Here is a 21,879-nt window from a genome sequence, read left to right as displayed (position 1 = left end):
TTTGCCTTTTGAAATACACAGCCTAGCCAAAATATACACTATCTTTTATGTAAGAATTATAACATAACAACTATGTAACTCTTGGCTTTGGACAGAGGTGGGAAGTTGGGGTCACTATAAGCTACGGGACAAGGGCATTATAAGGAAGTGTATAGCACCATTTAAAAAAAATACCAGATTTTCTTTTTAATAGCTTTTTATTTGTAATTTGTTATTCATAATCAGTACAATGTAGAATCAGAGAAATTTCAAATGAGGCCACATCAGAGCAAAAAGAAAACAAAATACTGATTTTTTTTTTTAGCTTCTATTAGCATAAATGTAACTGTACAGATATTTTTTCCATCTAAGAAGCAAGAAACTTCTGAGTAACAAGTAGCTAGCCAAGTAAGTTGATTCCAATTAGAGCAACATAATTCTGATTAGTTAGTATTTTAAAAAATGTGATTTCCCTTAAATGTAAGGAAAATTTAGGACTCTCTCTGACTTAATTCCACTTGGAATTTAGAGAATATGACCTTTTATTCAATCCAGCCTGTAGTTGTTGGATTGGATTAAATATCACTACCTGTTGCCAGCTAAGAGAAAAAAACAAAGGTCATTCTATAAATTTCTACTGCTTCACCTTTAGGAAGGCAAATATGAAACAAATCAGGAAGACCCAGTAGGGTCATAAGTGTATTTTATTAAAATTGTAGTCACCTTAAGTCAGCGATTTTCAACCAGTGTGCTACAAGAATTTTTAAAATATGCAATACCTGACCTCTTTTCCATTAGATTGTTAAATTAAAAAAATGACAACATCCAACACAACAATAGTTGTCTGGTGTGAATGCATTCTTGAACCATATATATATAGGTCATATAATATAGTTGCACTTATTAGTCATGTTACATAATAAGGTTGCCTCTGATTGGTTAATTCTTGGTACCAAAAATCCTTATATACAAGTACAGGCACCTAATTTTTTAAAAAGTCACTGTGGAGCATAAAGGGTAGGTAATTACTATTATTTTTCTGTGAAACAACCAAAATTATACCTTTTTTTTTTCCAGATTGGCAAAAAAAATGTAATAAATTTTAGTAATTAGTTTATATGTGCCATGACATGAAAAAGGTTGAAAATCGCTGCCTTAAGTGATTGAAAATTTTGACATTCTATCCAGTAGGTGGTAGTAATAAGCCTAAAATATGGAGAGTGCACAATCCTCTTCAAGGTTTTCACTAGCCTTAATTCACTGAGTTAACTCCATGGAGTAGGTTAGCATTATCCACATGACTAACAGTGAAACAGGAAAATAAATGACCTATGCCATCTGGCTGAGGACCTGAGATTACTTACTCTATCAGAGCCAGAAGGCTCCACCTAGCTCACTGGGTGAAAACTGTATCAGAAAGATAGGATTCAATCGGGATGTAGAACAAAAAGACAGAAGCTATTCTTTTTAGCACTTCCATATCTATTTGACTTAAAGTTTAGCTACATCAAAGAAACAAGCATAAAGACACAGTTGAATTAATGGTAGCAAAATAAATCTGTCGTGAAAAGCTTTAACATTCTTAGACCCTAGTCAATTATTCTATATTAAGGATTCTTTTATTAAAAAGTTTAATTAATGAGAAATGCAAGAGGAAAGAACAACATAAAACATTCGGCAAAGACTATCAGGTTAGACTTGCTTAAAGCAAACATCCCTTGATTTCTGGGACTAAAATAACTTTTGAAATGGTTTTCTTATTGGCATCTGAGTTAATGACTGAATCGTTAATTAATGATTGCTGCAGCAACCCTGAAATTTAACATTTGGCACACACAACAAAACATCAATTTCGCCAATGCATACTGAGGTATCCTTGAGAAGTGATTTTAAGAAGTTGGAACAGAGACAAGGATAGAATTAGTGGTCATGAATCACTAGGACAAAGTGGCATTTAGCAAAAAGAAAGAAGCAGTTGTCACAACTGCAGCATAAGTAGTAATGGACTGTATCTTGTGTAGTGTGGGGTGAGAGGCTCAGGAAAGCCTGGCAGAGGGGTATCCCCCCTGGCAATTACGTAGGGCTGTGTCTGAGAGTCAACCAAAGGGTGAATTTGTATGCTATTTCCTCATCCAAGCAGTCCTCTTCCAATTACGGAAGATCTTCTTTACAAACACTAATCTTCTGTTCAAGTCATCAGAAAAGGGGAGAATTTTTAGAAAACAGGTCTAAGCTCTTATTCCAGATAAGCATTTCACAGTTCACAACAGCTACCTCAAACGAGAAGAATGAAGAGTAAGTGAAAATCTGGTTTCAGAGTTACACCAGGAGTCTCCCTATAGCAACTTTGCAATGACTCATGGTCCTGAGAAAGATTTTAGTTACAAGGTATTCCATTTCCAGGGATCTGATCTGAGCAAAGTTGGCAAGTGAAGGTGGTCAAGAATAAAGGGAGGTGACTTAGGATGGACTGAATCTGGGACAAACTCGTTTCTAACGGCCCATGGTAGGCATGACTACAGCGGGTGAGGAAAGAGTAGCATCTTCTTCTTTCCACTGAGAAGTGATGGTCTTTAGTTGAGTGTAGAACTGGATGCCCTAAAGAGAACAAAGGAAAAAATAGAGCAAGAGAGAGTTAGCATATATTTTTGGGAGGTTTCATGATTTCTCTTTTAATCAACTTTTGAAGGAGGTGCTTCGAAATGCTACTCACCCTCCTACCTGAGGAATAGGTACAACTAAAATCCAATATATTGTTCATGTAAATTTATCTAAAACATTTAGCATAATACCTGGCACAGTAAACAGTTGAACCTTAGTTATCATTATGTTGAAACTAGCCAAGAGCATTAGCATCTAAATGGAAAAATTCAACAGTGTAATCTGTTAAACTTATAGGTCATTCTGTTTCTAAAGCTGAATATCATGTGCTCTGAGGTCTTGACTGCTGTTTAACCTTGGGCCTTATCTGTGACATAATGCCCACCTCACAGCAATGTGTGAGGGGAAAATGAAATGACATACAAATCTCTCCTCCCCTGAAGAAGAAAAAGCAATAAAGGAATGAAATCTACATTAGGCATTTCTGATAACTGTCAGTGATGAACAGCTGTACTGAAGTAGTAAAACCCACAGTATCTTACAAATCTAAAGTAAAATGTCTGATATACACATTCACTTCTAAATCATCTATAACATGCAAGCCAAAAAAGCTCAGCATATTTAAGTCTTTATATATACATAGTTTATTTTGTAAGAGTAGGCTTGAGCAAAAGAGAATAGACTATACAGATCTAACACCAAACTACTAGAAAACTAGAAAGATACTGTTAGGAAAAAACACTAGTTTGAGTAAAATACTCTTCTATAATTACTTGACAAAATCTGGACCATGTTAATACACTGAAAACAACTTTAGAGATTATTACATACTTTCAATATAAGATATAACTAAGTTTACATTTTATTAGGTAAGAATGATACTTTCATGTCTTCTTTCCAGAATGCAAATTAGCAATTTAATTACCTGAGGATTTAAGACTTTAAACTTTATATGAGGTCAGTCTTTTCCTCCAAGAGGCCTCACTTATAGAGTAACTTATAAACTTTTGCTAATAGTATCAAACTAGTTTTACAAAAGCTGTGACTTTTGTCACAAACTATATAATCAGCCTCCAAATATCCAAAGTTTTTTCTTAGCTAGTTGGCCACACTGTCATATTCTGCTATGCAATCCCACTGTTAACTTTTTATTAACCTATAAAAGGGAGACCAGTATAGAAAAAAAATGTTATTTAGTGCTGCAGATAAGTGAATAACTAAAGTGTAATGAGGGCTTCTTAACATGGCGTAAAGATTCCTACATGACTTGTCCCGGCCTACCTCTCTAGCCTCATCTTGTATAACTCTCCTACTCCCTCCCTCCCTGTGCTCCAGCCCATTTCTGCTGTTTGAACATGCCATGCCTGTTCCTGCCTTAGGACATATGCACCTGCTGAAGGATGTGGTAATGGTGGTAATTTAATCCTCAACCTCATGAAATATAGGTACTGTTGTCATTCTCATATTACAGATGAAGAAACCTGGGGCACAAAGAGAGTATCCTCCAAGGTCACACAGTTAATAACTGGCTGAGCTGGGGTTTGAACCCAGGCAATTTGGTTTCAGATCTGCTTTATTTTTCCTGTTCAGTGCTGTACTTATAGTGCCTAGAAGAGTGTCTGGTACAAAGAAGGTGCTCAATAAAATTTGTTTAGCAAATAACACTACGGGAGAAATACGTGCAGCAGGAGCACGAGGGCGTACCCAACTGAGCTGAGGAGGGGCTGGTAGTGGTCAGAAGGAACTTTCTGGAGCAGTCCATTCTTTAAGCGGAGACAGGACAGGTGATTAAGAGTTGGGAGATGAAAATGGGGAGGCAGAGGAGGGTTCCAGGCAGAGGAAAGGCCATATATAAGGGCTTGGACTTGCTTATGCTCTTTCCCTAAAACTCTGTTCCCTTTTCATTCTTTTCAGGGGACCCACTGACAAGCACTGCTGAACAATATATGACCCCACAGAGGCTGCTGGCAGGCCTTTCCTTGCAGAATCCTTGTTCCTGAATATGTTGAAGTTTCTTAGAGGAAAAGACATTTTAAAAAACTTAGTTACCTGTTTGCCATAGAAATTGGTGTCTCCCCTGAAGGAAGAGCGAGAGCCAGTGAATGAGAACATTGGTAAAGGCACTGGAATGGGGACATTCACACCCACCTAAGACAGAACAAATCCACGTCAGATATTAACAAAAGAACTCAAACGAAGGAATTCTCCACTTAGAAGCATAAATGCTTGGCATTAGAGAGACCAATTTTATATACCCACCTTCCACCCTATATCCATCTCATTTTATTCCTGAGGGAGAAATGGGGCATTGTGGGAGATCAGAGGGGCAGCCACTGATCACTGTTTACCATCTCCCCAGGAAACAGTAAATGGCTATGAGACTCTCCTAAAAATTCTGTTCACAAACCTGTCCAACATCCACCAAGTGGGAATATTTCCGAGCAGTGGCTCCATTGGTGGTAAAGATGGCAGTTCCATTTCCATATGGGTTATCATTTACAATCTTGATAGCTTCATCCAAGGTGTCTGTCTCCAGGACCACAAGAACTGGACCAAAAATCTCCTCTTTATAACAGGTCATATTTGGCTACCAGGAGTAATGCATCCAAAAAAGAATTCAGTATTTTATGCTTATTTAGTACTTTAGTACCCACTGTTTACATGTTAGTAATCTCTTTTCATTTTTAACCACCATTTTTTAAAATGTGCTTTCTTGCTACGTTCCATCTTCCAAGCTACCAATCATATCAACAATTTGGAATTCCCATTAAGTACAATCACACTCCTTTCCTTTAAGCACTATATTTTTACAGATCTCATGACCCATCACTAGCTCCCTCTTTTATACTTGTATAACCTGTTTATACAATTATTATGTTACTGAAAATTTACATGAAAATTCATTTTTTTATAAATCAAATATAAGAAACACCACAGGAGAAATTTTCTGTTTAAAGAAACCCTGTGTTAAGTTTTCTATAACATAAACAATCCATTCTCATTCACTCCTTTGCCTCCCAAATGAGTCTGTACATTTATATTTTGATATCAGGTCACATTAAACACTCAAAACATCCTTTACCACTGCAGCTAGTTGGCTGTATTTATTGTTTATAAGTGGATTTTTCCTCCATGGTTCTTTGGCAAGAGATTTTGTAATTTCTACTATACTTACATTCAACTCAATTATTCAGGATTATAACAGGATTACAGGGGACACACACATATATATATTTTTTAAAAAGCCTCCTAACCTCAGTTTAGTCATTAATTTTAGCTGAGTTTTGATAAATAAAAAATTTTATTTGATAAATAAAAATTATTTTTTTTTTGTCACTTCCTGGTGAAAATGTAGCTAAATTTAGGGCACAGTAAGTACTTAATATTGGGTGTCTGGCATGTTGATGGAAACACTTGCAATAGCTATAAGCTAGGGGCAAGAAGGAATGGGCAGAAAAAATTAACATTAAACGAATAAGTAACAAGTATAAGATAAGATAGGAGTTGGCAAAATAGGGCCATTGGGCTAAATGTGGCATGCTGCCTGTTTTTGTACAGCCAACAAGCTAAGAATTTCTTTTTTGTTAATCCTCACCCAAGGATATTTTTTCCATTGATTTTTAGAGAGAGTGTGGAAGGGAAGGGGGAGAAAGAGAGAGACAGAGAAACATCGATGTGAGAGAAACACATCGATTGGTTGCCTTCTGCATGCGCCCCGACTGGGCCTGGGATTGACCTGCAATCCAGGTATGTGCCCCCCATGACTGGGAATCAAACCCACTACCCTTCGGTCCTTGGGCTGACAGTCTGACCACTGACCCACACCAGCCAGGGCTCTATATTTTTTAAATGGCTCAAAAAATCAATCGTGGCATATAAAATTATTTGAAATTAGTTGCAACAGACATTATATATCCCTGAAAAGCCAAAAATATTCATTACCTAGCTTGCTATGGAAAGTTTGCTGACTGTTAGTAGAGTGGAAAGAGATTAGGAGTGAGAGGGGAGGTTTATTCAGACTCTAGATAAAATAACTGAGTAATTTTATCTGAGCAAAAGATGAGGTCTCTAGTCATTAAATGTTCTCCCATTTATAAATTGGAGGGATGAGATTCCATAGCCTCCAAAGTGCCTTCAGCTCCCATATCTGGGAAATAAATAAATAATCCAGAGTTGTTTACCTTGACATTTGAGATGATGGTTGGTCCAACAAAGTTGCCATTTTCATAGCCTTTGACTTTAATTTTTCTACCATCAAGAAGGATGGAGGCTCCCTCCTTTGTTCCGCTATCGATCAGATTACAGACTCGCTCTTTGGCCTGGGGGGTGATCAGAGGGCCAAGATCAGCTCCAGGCTGGTCTCCTGTAAAACAACACAGAAGTGTTTAAGGTCTACATTAGCATAAGTTATGACTGCCAACTAAAGATGAATCCAAAGACCTGGGGATGGGGCAGATGCAGGATGGAGGGGATCTACTGGGGGGTGGGGGGTACACATCTGTAATACTTTCAACAATAAAGATTAATAAATAAATTTTTTTTAAAAAAGAGGCAATGGTAAGAACTGATATGATTGTTCCTGATGGCCAATGCCAATGCTAAAACCAAGAGCTTGGTGCCACAGATGCAAAATCTAAAGCAGCTAGGCAGATAACTGATTACCTGCATTGACTCTCAGGTTTTTGGCACGCTCCACCAGCTCTGGCAGCCACTTCTTAGCTTCTCCCACAAGGATTGCTGTTGAAAGAGCCATGCAGCGCTGACCAGCAGCTCCAAATGCTGCCCCAACCAACTGGTTCAGGGTATTTTCCTTATTGGCATCTGGCATGACTACCCCATGGTTCTTGGCTCCCTAAAGAAGTACAGAAAGTACATGAATCTTCCTTGACAAATTACAATTAGGCTAAGAAATCAGGCAAATAATCTGAGATTTCAAGTGAAAATTTAAGGTAGGGACTAGAGAATTTATCCTTTGCTGCTTTGAGGATAGATTATTTTCATACTGCTAAAGTCTTTGTAACACTGAGCAAATCTACAGGTTACATTTTTTTCCCTTCTCAGCTAATAAGCTGATATGTGTTTATTTAGATCAAAACAAAAAAAAAAAATGAGAGCCCCAATCATCACATTAAGTCAAACTGATAGGCTAAACACTGCATCAAGGAACCAATGAGAACTCCCTTCTCTTTCCTTAGAAAGGAAAGAATTTGTTGTCTGCTGGGGTTTCCAGTTACATGAAGAGCAGTGTAAACGAACTGCCAGTAATAATGCCAGTAGCCAGCTGAAAAGCAAAATAGGAGGTAGCCCTCTCCTGATACTTAATTTCTGGAAAGAGTTTCCCCAGACTGGCTTGCTTCTAGATACACAGCCTCATGAACTATGTATTATAACATCTGGTCATTTCCACACATACATTTTCAGATACAATTATAATTGACTGCATGAATAAATACCATGTCAGCTACTTAATTTTATCCCATTACACACAGTATACTCTTAGACACAGAATTCACTCAATAAATTAATATTGAACTGGGAGGAACTTAAGTCAAACTGGCCAACACACATTCAGCCATGAAAAGAAATAAGTGGGCACGTCATGAGGTTTCTAACCTGTGCACAGGTGGCTATCCTTTATGCAACATTAGTCAAAGGGTGAGAAAGTAGCAATTGGACTTTATATGTAGTATCAAAGAACTGTCAAGTATTTGACAAGGAATTAGTAGAACAGCAAAACTATATAACCAAGTAAACCACACATCTCATATGGGGATATTGGGCTCTTAAGGAGTAAGATATTTTGACATTGTAGTTAGGAGACGCCTTGAAAGGAGAGAAAGGATAAAGGGCTAGAAAACTATGGTGTGAAGGAAGGAAGGGCCAGCGCCAGAATCCGGCTTACTGCTGAAGCCCCAAGAATCGGAACAATCAGAGGAAAATGTGCCCTTTGGCACCAAAATTTGTTGTATAAGATAAAAGGCAATTAAAATGACTGAGAAGAAAACTCATCATAAAGTTCATCATTAAAGGAAAGGCATTCAGGATGAAATGGAAATAAGGAAACACTGGCATTAGAGTGGGATGAGTGGCCCCTCTGCTGAAGGACCGTTTTTAGGTAATTTCAATATGTATAACAGAGGAAAATGGAATAAAAAGTCACCATATTAGCTTGAACTCTCTTGCCATGTCTTGACCCTCTCTCGAAGATGTACTCTCCTGCCTGGTTGGATCCCACAAAGCTGATTGCTCTGATATCCGGATGATCACAAATAAAGTTTACAGCTTTAAGAAGAAAATAAATGATTACCATAAAGGAACAAATGGCTATGGGTTTCTCAATATCACAAATTTCCCCTTTTCCCACTGCTATGAGGGAGGAGTTTTCACACTTTTGTGTTTCTATGCTGGATTACTATTTTGAGGTTCTCTCTTTGTCCTCTTAATTCTTTAAACTATAAATTCTACTTAGCCTCTTCCCCTTATTTTTCTCATTTGCTCTTCCAGAATTTCCACCTCTAACTCTGAAGGCTACAACTCCTAATTTCTTCCAAAATAACAGCCTTTCAGAGCATTTGAGATCATGCTTCCCGGCACTGTCCTCAGTTTGGGCTCAAATACACTTATAAAATTCTCCAAAATAACAGCCCTTCAATACTTAACACTTCTGTTCTTTAAGAATGTGCTATTTCTTTACCTGTCATTATATACCAGAACTCTCATATACCATTGTGCCCTCATGTACACTCATGTGGAGCTTAATGACGGGGACACATTCTGAAAAATTCGTCATTAGGCAATTTTGTCTTTGTGCGAATATCATAGAGTGCACACACACAAACCTAGATGGTATAGCCTACTACACACCTAGACTAGATGGTAGAGCCTGTTGTTCATAGGCTACAAGCCTATACAGCATACTTCTGTACAAAACAATATGAGATTAAATTAAACACGAGAAAATGACGTAATCAACAGATATAGTAAACTTGAAATGCATAAGGCTGCTGTCAGCATAACACAACATATTATTTTACAGAAAACTTTTTTAAGTAGAAAGAGTACACTCTAAAAATACCAAAAAGTATAGCATAGTAAATACACAACCTGGTTATAATAAAATTACTTAATTTTATTATGCCTCAATTTTCTTATCTCTAAAATGGAAAAATAATAGCACCTATCTCAAAGGGTTCTGATAAAGATGAAATGAGATAACATGTGTGAGGCACTAGGAACAGTGCCTAAAACACAGAAGCACTTTTTAAGTAGTAGCTATTATATGAATTAGAAGGCCTTCTTCAGTCTCTGAGGTCTAAAAATTCTGAGTTAAATATCTTCATAAATTCTCTGAACATTGAAGTAAAAACTTTTCCTTCAATTTTATCTGTATCTTGCCCTAATCCATATTTCTTTGTCCCAGTATTTTGTATGGCAAGAAAGCACTCCTATTTGCCAGTTAGTTACCTTAGCACACAGATGGCAAAACAGTCAACAAATATTACCTTCAAACATGGAGACTACTATCAGTAAATTCCTTCCTCCCTAGGTTCCTCAGGCTAGAACACCCCATCACCACTCAACACCATTATCTGGCAGCCAGATTAAGTGCCACGTACTGAATGGCAGTTACCTTCATGTTGTCCATGGATGATGTTCAGTGTTCCATCAGGGGCACCAGAGTCCTGGAGCAACTTAGCAAGAAGCATAGTTGCTCCAGGGACTCGCTCTGATGGTTTCATTAGGAAGGTATTTCCACATACCATGGCCATGGGAAACATCCAAAGGGGGATCATGGCAGGAAAATTGAATGGAGCAATGCCTGCACACACCCCTAGAGGCAGACGGTAGGAATAAAGGTCCATGTCTTTGGTGATGGATGGCATGGTCTCTCCCAGCATGAGGGATGTCACACTACAGGCATGCTCAACCACCTCTGCAACAGAGAAGAAGCAGTCAGGCCAGCAGCTACCCACACTGTACACTACTTAGCTGTGTCGGGGCCCTAGTAAGCCCTGAGGGCAGGGAGTGGCTCAGGCCAATGACAGAGGGAAGAAACCCTAACTTGACCTTCTCAGTGAAGGGGTTGTGCAAAACAAGATTCTCTAAGTGGGAAAAAGATAGTGAAATGTACATACCTACTGGAAGATCAGTTGAGTAAAACAAAGAATGAAGTAAACCAATTTCATAGATTGCTAAGAAGCATTTCCATTTTCCACATGTATTAAAAAAAGATACCATGGGATAACAAAATCAACATAGAGGAAGAAGCAATCCCTCATTATAGGATCTTTGCCTCCCATTTTCCTTCGCTCCTTTCCCAAAAGTCCCTGAAACTCTCCATGAGGGACTCCCAGCTTACGAAGGCCTCGAAATACATCTCCTTCAGCATCAGCTAGGGTCTTCCCTTGCTCCAGAGTGATTAACCTGGCAATTTCTTTCTAGAGAGAAAACACACAAATAGAAACCAATGCAAGGATTTACCTCCTTTTAGTTCTCAGACAGCCAAGGAAGGACAAAACTGAGGGAGAAGTAGTATGATAAAGAGAGCCATGGTTTATCTCTCTGGACTGCAGAGTGAGGGAGCGCAGCTAAAATGGCCTCTGTGCTGGAAAATGGCATCATTCAAATTTCTTACCAAGTTTTCTTTAATAAGTTGTTGATAGCGAAGCAGGACCTGCTGACGGCTTAATACTGAAGTGTCTGCCCATGTAGGAAAAGCGCGTTTGCAGGAAGCAACAGCTGCATCCATTTCAGCCTTGGTGGCCTGAGGGACCCGACCAATGACCTCGTTGGTGGCCTGATGGGAAAAAGCAGCACATCATCCGTTGCCCCTGCCCACCTTCTCCATTTTTCATCTATCCACAAAGGCAACTATGTGCTTCACGATAGACACCCAGGTCCCCACTTTCCTACCATGTTTCCAGAATTCTAGGCTAGTCAGTTTAAGCAGTTTTGCTTACTGGGTTGTGGATGTCAATCCATTTGTCACTTTTGGATTCAACAAATTTCCCATCAATGAAGAGCTTTACAGTTGGCTGAAAAAAAAGAACACATACACACAAAACTTTGTATTAATTGCTTTACTTCTCTCACTTTCACAAAGAGGAAGGAAATCAGGTTGATAATGAATCTACTGCTCTCTAGAAATGTTACCACTCAGAAAGCAATACACAATAGACTTGTTTACAGTATTTGTTAAGATTTGGAAGAGCCTCTCAATACTGTGATCTCTCTGGAAATTTCCAGCTAACCACACAGTGGAACTTCATGAGTAAATACGTCACTGTAAAGCTTATATTAAAAAAGCAGCAGATTCTGTGTTAACAAAGACTAGCCATTGTGACTTCTTGGCCCAGCTGATTTTCTGTCACATTACCATGATAATGTCTTACCTTTCTTATCAAAATATATGTTTTTTAAATATATCTTTACTGATTTCAGAGAAAGGAAAGGAGAGGGAGAGAGAGAGATAGAAACATCAATGATGAGAGAGTCATTGATGGCTGCCTCCAGCAAGACCCTGACTGGGCATTGAGCCTGCAACCTGGGCATGTGCCCTGACCGGGAATCGAACCCCGATCGCCTGGATCCTAGGTCAACGCTCAACTGCTGAGCCACACCTGGTCGGGCTCAAAATATTTTTAAAATGTTTATATTTGTGATTTTTTTTCTGAGAAGCTTACTTTCATTAAATTTTCAAAAGGGTCTGTGGACCAAAAAAGGTGAAGGACTACTAAGTTACAGCGTGTACAGGCTTCTATAAAGAAAGGAGTTTGAGCACCAGTCCTATTTATTAGATTTTAGGTATTGCAAATGGATGACAAGCACAAGGTCTATAAAAACAACTCTAAAGGTTTTGAAGAAGTACAAATTACCTGGAAGGGTCAACTAAACTTCTAGAAGCCATCAAATGCTTATATCTTTTAACACAGTAATCTTATTTTAGAAGAGAAATAATCCAAAAGAAATAAAAAAAAAACAAACAAAAAAAAACTATAAATGTTTGTAAAACAATATTGAAAAACTGAAGCAATCTCAATGTTATATGGGGAAAATATGAGTTAATTCAGGTTATATATACTGAATGGAATATAATGCAGCCACTAAAGTCCTAACTATGTATAAAGACCATCTTACAATACTGAAAATGCTTACAGCATAATAGACATAATATTAAATAAGAAAACCAAGATAGAAAGTTTCACATACACTCTGGTCACAATTACATAAAGAAGATAAATGGGAATATCCCAAAATTATACTGGATTCCTTCTCAGAAGTCAACCTTTCATGTCAAATAAACTCACCACTGAAGAAGAAGAGAAGGAGGATGCTGGATACCAAGTGGAGTTCACCTTGGAAGAAACCTGTGAGGTAAAAGAATGATTATTTTGACAAATGAGAGCAGAAAATTATTAAAAATTTACTATATGCTTAATATTATACTAGTTATTGTGGATATATGAAAAAGGACTTGATGTTTGCTCTCAAAGGTCATATAATATTTAAAAAGAAAAGACATGAGACAGATACAGCAACTGAGAAAAAAAGAAACTGTAATGATGTGTCCTCAATTTCTGGCCAGTACTGATTAAAAAATATTTTTTGTCATCAGTCCATATTTTACTAACTTTTAGCCTAGAAAATGTAGTCACCATAAATCTAACAATAAGAAAACACTTAGCATGGTATCCAATACAATAGGTGTTGAATATAAGACAGTATATAACCAAGTATCAAATATGAGTGTAATATGTGCATACAAATACTTGAACACAAATGTTTTAGCAGCTTTTGTAATATCTCAAAACTTAGAAACAACCCAAATGTCTACACTGGGTGGGTGAATAGGAAACTAATGTGGTATACCCATATATTGGACTATTACTCAGAAATAAAAAAAAAAAATGAACTGTTGATACATGCAACAACATGAATAATTATAGTAATTATATTGAGTAAAATAAGTCAGATATAAAAAGAGTATATACTGTATGACTCATTTATATAAAACTAAAAATGCAAACTAATCTGTAGTGTCAGAAAGCAGATCAGTGGTTGCCTAACAATGACGGGGGAGGTGGAGAGCAGAGAGTATGAGGGAAACTTTTTGGGGTCTGGATATAATCATTATCTTCATTGTGATGATGTTTTCACAGGTGTGTACAAATATTAAAACATATCAAATTGTAATCTTTAAATATATACAGTTCGTGCCAATTTTATTTCAATAAAACTATTTTAAAAAATGCCACATGTATCTTATAGGATATAATCAGAATACTGGAGGGGGATGAGTTACAATAAAATAAGTCTCCAAATAAATAGTTTGTATATAAGCTATGGAAGTTGATTTAAGAAATATTAAAGTCTAATCGAAGTGAACAATTTGAAATACTTGGGTGTAGAATATAAAAGGCTGCAATCTAATAATCTATTATCTTGTCCACGCTAACAGAGACCATGCTAACCAAAGGTTTAGAGCTGCATGAAGTGCAAGAATTTGTGCATCTGTAGCACTGTTCAGAGGAAAGGGTGCTGGTCCTTTGAAGCAGCAGACAAACCTTCCAAATGCCTAGTCTGCTTCCTCCTCCATTCCTCACAAAAGCTATTTCAAACCACCAACACTCTCCTGGAGCCCATTGTGTCTTATTTATAGCCATGTTCCCAATAACAACCTGGTACATAGTAGGTGTCCAATAAATATCTACTGAACAAAAGAAAGGTCCACTGGACCTGACTTCCCTCACCTCAGACTAGATTAGGTGTCCCTCTTTTTGTACTCCCATAGCAGTCAATACTTCTCCTATTAGGTTTATCTGTCTCTGTTGTAATTGCCTGGGTATTTGTTTGTTACCCAAAAGACTGTAAGTTCCATTAGGGTAGGTACTGTATCTCTCTTGTTCACCTGCTTTACAGAGTTACTGTGATCAAGACTGTACAGATATGAAAAATCATTGGTGATCATTAAATGCTGTTATTATTATTATAAATGCTTATTTGCTCTCACTCCTTACTATTTCAAAACTTATCAATTCCCCTAAAACTCCCAACTCTGCTACTTCCCCTCTTACTCTCAAGAGCTGACCTTGTTTTCCTATTTCAGAGGAAACAGAAACCATCAGATGAGAACTTCCTCAACCTCCTAGTAGCAAATCTATAAAACTGACCTGCAACTATATTCATCCTTCTTTCCTTCCCCCCTCTTATAATGGAGAAGGTTGCTAGCAAACTCTATGAGGACAAAGTGACTGGGAGACGGAGGTGCACAATCTGTATCTGTGGACTGACTTCAGTGGTGTCTGTCCTCCAATCTAAGGCTAAACCGTGTACCTGTGTTCTAGAGCCAACGTTTCCTGCTGCTTACTTTTTAAAAAAATTTCTTTTTAAAAAAAACTTTTTATTTATTTTCTTGGAGAGAAAGGGAGAGGGAGAGACAGAGAGAGAAACATCAATGTGAGAGTAAAATATCAGTCGGCTACCTCTTGCACGCCCCCTAACTGGGGATTGAGCCAGCAACCCAGGCATGTGCCCTGACAAGGAACTGAACCAGCAACCTTTTGGTGCACAGGCTGACGCCCAACGAACTGAGCCACACTGGCCAGGGCATGACTTAAAAGTTTTTAAGTCTCAATCTCAGTTCTAGGCTAAGTACCTGATTGTAGAGTTCATAAAAATACCCAAATTCCTCTATTTCTCATGTCATATTATGTAATAACATCTTGTTTAATTATTAAGTCTCTGTCTCCTTAGAGCACTAGATGGTTGTGTCCTCAGGCCCTAGCACCATTCCTGGAACAGAGTAAGCACTCAGTACTATTTTGCAGAACAAAAAGAATGAATACTCACCAAGCAATCGTTTGATATTAATTTTGTTTCATGTATATTCTCTTATAGGGAAGAAAATGCATGGATCAGCCAACTTGAGCATTCTAGGCCACTCAGTTTTATTTTTTCACTTGCACACAACCTCCCTGCTGTCAAGAGGGCATAAAAGGCACTGCTGGTATAATGAAACATTATCACATAGTTTTTGATAGATTAGATCTCCTATCTTTTCTTCATTTCCCAAAAAACAATCATTAGCACTGCTGCTGAACTATCCTATGTCCAGTCACACCAAACTTCTTGCTCTCTAGATTTATTTTGTAAATAAATATCTCTTTATTTTGTACTTGCTATTTCTTTTACCAGGAAGTCCCTTCTCCCCTTGGCTAAAGGCCTGCTAGTCTTGCAAGACTCAAGCCCAAGCCGATCAATGTTTCTCTCTCTCTATCTCTCTCCCTTCCTCTCTCTAAAAAAAAAAAAAAAAAAAAAAAAAAAGACTCAAGCCCAGAGCCAACTGCTTTTGGGAGCTTTTCCTGAATTGCACAGGTTGAGTTTGAGGCTTTTTCCACATGTTCCTGCAGTACTCTGTGCACTCCTATTATTTAGCATTTATTGTTGCATTACAATAGGGAAGCTTTCAGTGAGTATTTTATTTACCTCTCCTTTCCCAAAGCCTGGGGAGAGTGCCTGACACAAAAAGAGATGACAAGACTTAAGTCCTGAGTTTAGTTACTAGTTGGAAACCTTGGATGGCTTTAGTCGTAAGTCTTAGGTAACTTACTTTGTTATATTCATTAATTCTAATCTTCACAAACAATCTTAAAACAAGAAATGGTGGAGCTGGGATAGAATCCAGGTATGACTGTGAAGCCTATGCTGTTTTTTTAAATCTTCACCTGAGGATGTGTTTTTATTGATTTTTTTTTTTTTTTTAGAGACAGAGGAAGGGAAAGAGAGAGGAGGAGGAGGAGGAGGAGGAGAGAGAAACATTAATCTGAGAAACATCAATTGGTTGCCTCCTGCATGCATCCTGACCAGGGATCAAACCCACAACCTGGGTGTGTGCCCTGACTGGAATCGAAGCCAAAACCCTTTAGTGTACAGGAGGACACTCCAACCAACTGAGCCACCCGCCGAGGGTTGTGCTTTTTATACCGCATCACTGAGGCAAGTCACTGAGACTCTTTAAGACTGGTTTTCTGAATGGGAATCATAATACCACAGGAGCAGAAGTTCGAAATTTTACTAGCCACTATTTCAGAGATGATGTACTTTAAGTAACTGAAAACATGAACTCTCTCCTTTACACATCTTTTTGGTAATCCTCAAATTCATGACTGCTGGAATCTAGACTAGTCTTTATCAGTTTCATGTTACAGTAACTACTAGTTGGCTAAGGATTACTATTTCTGTTTTTTCCAATTCAACTTAGAAGTTTCTTCAAATTATTGAGAAAACAGTGTATTTCTAAAATAAAGTACACGGGGAGGGAGATTCTTCTTGATGTAAAAAACAAAATAGAGTACCCTCTTAAGGATCTCTTTTTAATGACTCATTATGATTGAGGGGAGGGAAAGGAGGCAAAAGGAAAAAGTCAGCTTCATTAAAAGATTTCAAGGATGCCCGGCTGGGCGTGGCTCAGCGGTTGAGCATCAGTCTAGGATCCAGGAGATCACAGTTCAATTCCTGTTCAGGGCACAGGCCTAGGTTGCAGGCTCAATTCCCAGCAGGGGGCGTGCAGGAGGCAGCTGATCAATGACAAATCTCTCATTATTGGTGTTTCTCTCTCTCTCTCCCCCTCTTTCTGAAATCAATAAAGATATATTAAAAAAAAAAAAAGATTTCAAGGAGAAATAGAAAACATAGGGTGGACACTTCACTTTCCTACTATTAAAAAAGGATACTGGAAAAACAACTGGGATCACAGCAAGAAATATACAACTGAAGCTAGATCATCTGACAAACCTTTCCAACCCATTCTCCACATTTTCCCATTAAATAGCATATTTAAACCTTTGCTGACTCTAAGAATCTTAAAAATGATTAAGTTTCTGCAGTAGAACTCACTAAAACCTGGTAAATACCAATATTATCTAGAAGTCCAACAATATAAAGAAATTCCCAGGCTGGAAGTAATGAGTAAGAGGGGCAATATTGTTATTTGCAGGTTGCAGAATGTTGTCGGCAGTAAAACTTGCCTCATTCTAAGTCCTTGCTAAGCGGTGAACAGGGGAAAGGCTATAAAGAGGTGGAGGTCACAGGCCTCAGGCATGAGCTCTTGTAGCTCCACCACCTCTCCTTAGGCTGGCTTCCTAGAGGAACCCAACCCCAGCCCCCATGGGTAGTGTTGAGGGTATGTTGGCCCACTAAAAACTGACTTAGGGGCAGGAACTGGGAACTTACACTTCTTGTAGTGATGTTTAGTCCCTTGCATGTGCTTGGGACAAACTAGTAGCATAAATGTGTTCTTATTTACTGCCAACATGAGCACTGTAACTTTGCTGAGAGAAAGTTTAACAGTCTTGGCAAGCAAGGGGACGGCCCATGGCCCGTGGAAAAAACAAATAGCCATAGTTGGGGAAAATAGCTTAGCAAACGGCTGCTTTGGGGGGAAACCTAGTGTACCCTTCGAGAAAGAGATTCAAAGTTCATTCACTGACCCTCGGCCCTCGTGTGTCTCCTCTTCCCCACCCCCTGGCTCGGATTATAGACAGTGATATAGAGTGGGGGAAGGGTGCAATCTGGAAGCTCCTGGCAGGCGAAAAAGCTCTTAAAAAAGGTGACCAGAGGGGAGTTTCTGGGGAGAGAGGTGGCAGGTGCAGAGGTGAAAGGGAAAGAATGTGGGAGGTCCGAGGAAAGGTGAGGGCAGTAACGAGGCAGGGCTAGAGGAGGTGTGTGGGCCAGAGCCACACCTGGGGAGGCTCAAAAGCGAAAGGGTGGGAGGGGCAGGGGTGACTGTCCCGGGCTGGATGCGACGGGGGCGGATACCGAGTGAGAGGGGTGGGACAGGGCCGGACAGGTCTTGTGGGAACAGCAGGGTAGGCCCAGAAGGGGTTGACTCACAGAGCGGACGGAATAGGACCCAATTCCTAGCTTCGCGACCCCACGGCGCCACCCTCACTCGCCTGCAGGATCCGAGCCCGCACTGCGGCCGCCGCCACTACCGCCGCCATGGTTCTCGGCAGCCTCTTCTCCGCCTCCCCGTGCCTCTACTCCCCGTGACTCCCTTGAAGAACTGCGCTGCCAGACTTCACCCCTCCATCCTGCCGCACCTCTTCATTGGTGGGAAGGATCATTCCCCTAGCCAATCACTCGCCCTAACTCCTGACTCCACCCCTCACTCCCAGTTTTAGGGACAGGCGATTGGTCAGAAGTGAAAGAGCTCTCCGCTCTCCCACCTCAGCAAATTCTGTTGGCCGAGGTAGGGAAGACGCCCCTAACTTGGGTGCTCTATATTCAGCGGGCAGGAAAGACGCCCCCTAACCGGGAACCCCGATTGGCTACAGGGACGACTGCAGCCCCACCCCCTCACTGAAGAAAGTAAATAAAACCTTCCAAGAATTTTGCAGGCTCTCCACCTCATCCAGTGCGTGAGGGGGTGTGGCCAGCATTGGGGGCGGGGTTAGGCAAAGACTGCCCTATGTGGGGCAAACCAGATGGGACTAGGTAGGAGTTGGGGATAGGGTTTCTCTTTGGGGGCGTGGCTTGTGGGGCCTAGCTTTCCCGCCGACGGTTGGCCACGTCACGTGACATGGGTTGGAAGATGGCGTCTCCCACAGAGGGTAAGAGCCGGCTTAGAGATCCTTCGCCTGCTCCCCTGGCGACTTCCGCTCTCCGTCTGCCCGTCAAACTTGGGCTCCTCTCTTTTCCCTTCCACGTCTCTTCCTTGGGATGCGGGTGCCTCTTCAGCTCGCCGATTCTTCACAGATGCTCCGGAGATGCCCAGTTTCCCCGCTGTGTACCAGACGGGTGTAGGAGGGCACCCGCGGGAGACTCATCCCGGGCCCTGCCGCTCCCATAGCCTCAGCTTCCCTGAGGGCGGAGGAAGAGATACTGCTGGGGGAAAGGAGGTGCTTTATTGTAGTTTTCTTCTTCTGGGCCGCCCCATCGAAGGGTCGGTTCTCTTATCTTTGATCATCTGGAAGTGTTCTCTCCAACCCTAGCTGGGATTGGTGGTTGACCTTATCCCAGGACTGAACCGCAGGGGAAACAGATTCTCTTCTTTCTCCCCAGATTGGTTCGGTTGTCCTGGCAGCTAGAGAAGCGGGGGACCTTCCCGGCCCGTCGCCATGAGCTTCCCAAGGAAAATGAGAATTGAGCATTTTAGTGTAGTCTTGCACACGTCTCAACCTCCCTTGCTTCTACTGTATGTTTCCTCTGGCTGAGGGAATGAACGGTATCTGCTTATATTGTCTAAGATGCAAGTTATCGCAGCAGCTAAGTCATTTTGGTATACCCCATGTGCTTTTGCGTTCGATTCTGCTTTAGAGAATTAGAGTCTTGCAGCCATTTCTGAACTCAATTTTTGCTTCTGCCCCGGTCCCCCACGTCCATTTCATTGATATGTAGTTTACCCTCCTCAAACCAACACATTTTGTGTTTGGAAGGAATCTTGGAAGTTCGTTTCAGGAATGAGGAAATTGAGGCCAAGAAAGCTACATTGACTGTATGAAAGGCATAAAGCTAGGTGCTTTGGAAGAGGTAAAGATTAATCAGACATGTAAACGCTTGCCGTTTCAGGTCTTATTTTAGATGTCACCTCCCAGAGAGGCTTTCCCAGAGCATAGTATCTGGATTTGCCCCACTTCACCATTGTTCACTATCTCAGTACCTTCATTGTCAGCATAGTTAGTCTTTTACCTTTGCCCCCTTCACACAGGATTATAAATTCTAAGTCTGTCTTGTTTATAGTTGAAAGAATGATTTGATACATACATAAATATTGTTGATATGGCTTAAGTTTCAAGTTAAACCGAGTCTTAAGTTTTTTTGAGTGCAGGTAAACTGTATAAAAAGTTATGAGTGTTCAGAGTCAAAAGAGATTCTCCTGCCTGGGTTCCCTCTGGTTAAAATGTCCTCTTGCCAGGGAAAAAAAGGGATGGGGAGATTTAAATAGTCAGCCAAGGGAATGGGGAGTTATTGTTCAGTGGGTACAAAGTTTCAGTTTGGGAAGTTGAAAAAGTTCTGGACATGGATTGTGATGATGGTTGCTCGTGATGATGGTTGCACGACTTTGTGAATGTACTTAATGTCACTGAACTGTATGCTTAAAATGTATATTTTACCACCCCAAAAAAAAGCCAGGTGATAGAAGCAGAAGTAATTTCTGTTAAAAATATTAGTTTATTATGAGGTTATTTTTAGATTTATAAGTTTTGGAGATTATAGAGCTGTGTTCCTTGTGTTTAATTTTTCCTTGTCTCTTCTCTCCATTTCTTTCCCTTTCTTTAGCCAGAAAGAAGAGTATTAGAAACATTATATATTTTTTCCTTTGATCTTCTAGCCATTTCCATTGTTATTCTTAGGACTCTTTATTTTTAAAAGTTTTCAGTCACATCTTTTACAAAGTTTCGCTTCTCCACCTAATCTTTTTTTTTTTTTTTTTTATCTGACAAAATCAAGTTGAACACTTTGAACTTAAATTCAGCTTCTAAGTAAGTATATTATCCTTCCCTGGCTGGTTTGGCTTAGTGATTAGAGTGTCGACCTGCAGACCGAAGGGTCATGGGTTTAATTTCTGGTCAAGGGTACGGACCTGGGTTGTTGGTTCATTCCCTGGCCCTGGTCAGGGTGTGTGTGCAGGAGGCACCAATCGGTGTGTTTCTCTTACATCATTATTTCTCTCTCTCTTTTTCTCTCTCTCTCCCCCTTCCACTCTCTCTGAAAAGCAATGGAAAAAATATCCTCAAGTGAGGATTAAAAAAAAAAGTTTATCATCCTAAAATATTCCATTGCCTAGCTCTCTTACTTCTATTTTTAGTGTTATACCTGCCCTCGTCTTTAAAATTTAATTGAAATAATGTTAATTTGAAAAAGATTAGGACATTTACATGTCTTTTTTTTTTTTAAGTAAATTTTAGAAAGGAAGAAAGAGAGAGAAACATTGATTTGTTGTTCCATTTATTTATGCATTCATTGGTTGATTCTTGTATGTTCCCTGACTGGGGATCAAACTGAAACCTTAGCATATCCAGACAATGCTCCGTGGCTCAGTGGTTGAGCATCTACCTATGATCCAGGAGATCGCAGTTCAATTCCCGGTCAGGCACGGCCTGGGTTGAAGGCTTGATCCCCAGTGGGGCGTGCAGGAGGCAGCCAATCAATGACTCTCGCGTCGTTGATGTTTCTGTCTCTCTCTCCTTCTTCTTTTCTCCCTCTTCTTTTTTTTAAAAAGAAAATTTAGTCTGCCCAGGCGTGGCTCAGTGGTTGAGCATCAACCTGGGATCCAGGAGATTGCTGTTCAGTTCCTAG

At 39.8% G+C, this 21,879-nt stretch overlaps 3 protein-coding genes across 3 annotated transcripts in view; 2 read left to right on the top strand and 1 right to left on the bottom strand.

Moving 5' to 3' along the window:
* The window catches only part of BBOF1 (basal body orientation factor 1), a 31,702-nt gene extending 25,803 nt beyond the window's left edge, over nt 1-5,899 (top strand). The window contains exon 12 of the mRNA XM_016208193.2: nt 4,495-5,899. Coding sequence (XP_016063679.2) covers nt 4,495-4,506 — 12 coding nt within the window. The 3' untranslated portion in view covers nt 4,507-5,899. The remainder of the gene's footprint in view (nt 1-4,494) is intronic.
* Nucleotides 179-18,608, bottom strand: ALDH6A1 (aldehyde dehydrogenase 6 family member A1). Its single transcript, XM_016208192.2, has 12 exons — nt 18,534-18,608; nt 12,888-12,947; nt 11,541-11,615; nt 11,216-11,377; nt 10,940-11,018; nt 10,211-10,513; nt 8,741-8,862; nt 7,243-7,432; nt 6,762-6,943; nt 4,988-5,167; nt 4,630-4,728; nt 179-2,577 (listed from the first exon to the last, which is right to left on the bottom strand). Exons 1-12 carry the CDS (start codon nt 18,579-18,581, stop codon nt 2,473-2,475), a joined length of 1,605 nt encoding a protein of 534 aa, XP_016063678.1. The 5' UTR covers nt 18,582-18,608; the 3' UTR covers nt 179-2,472.
* A 530-nt stretch (nt 18,609-19,138) lies between these two features.
* The window catches only part of LIN52 (lin-52 DREAM MuvB core complex component), an 81,668-nt gene continuing 78,927 nt past the window's right edge, over nt 19,139-21,879 (top strand). The window contains exon 1 of the mRNA XM_016208195.2: nt 19,139-19,190. Within this exon, the coding sequence (XP_016063681.1) occupies nt 19,160-19,190 (31 nt within the window). The 5' untranslated portion in view covers nt 19,139-19,159. The remainder of the gene's footprint in view (nt 19,191-21,879) is intronic.

The sequence above is a fragment of the Miniopterus natalensis genome, chromosome 1, assembly GCF_054644295.1.
Source record: "Miniopterus natalensis isolate mMinNat1 chromosome 1, mMinNat1.hap1, whole genome shotgun sequence".
Lineage (NCBI taxonomy): Eukaryota > Metazoa > Chordata > Mammalia > Chiroptera > Miniopteridae > Miniopterus > Miniopterus natalensis.
This window is presented reverse-complemented; position numbering and strand designations above follow the sequence as displayed.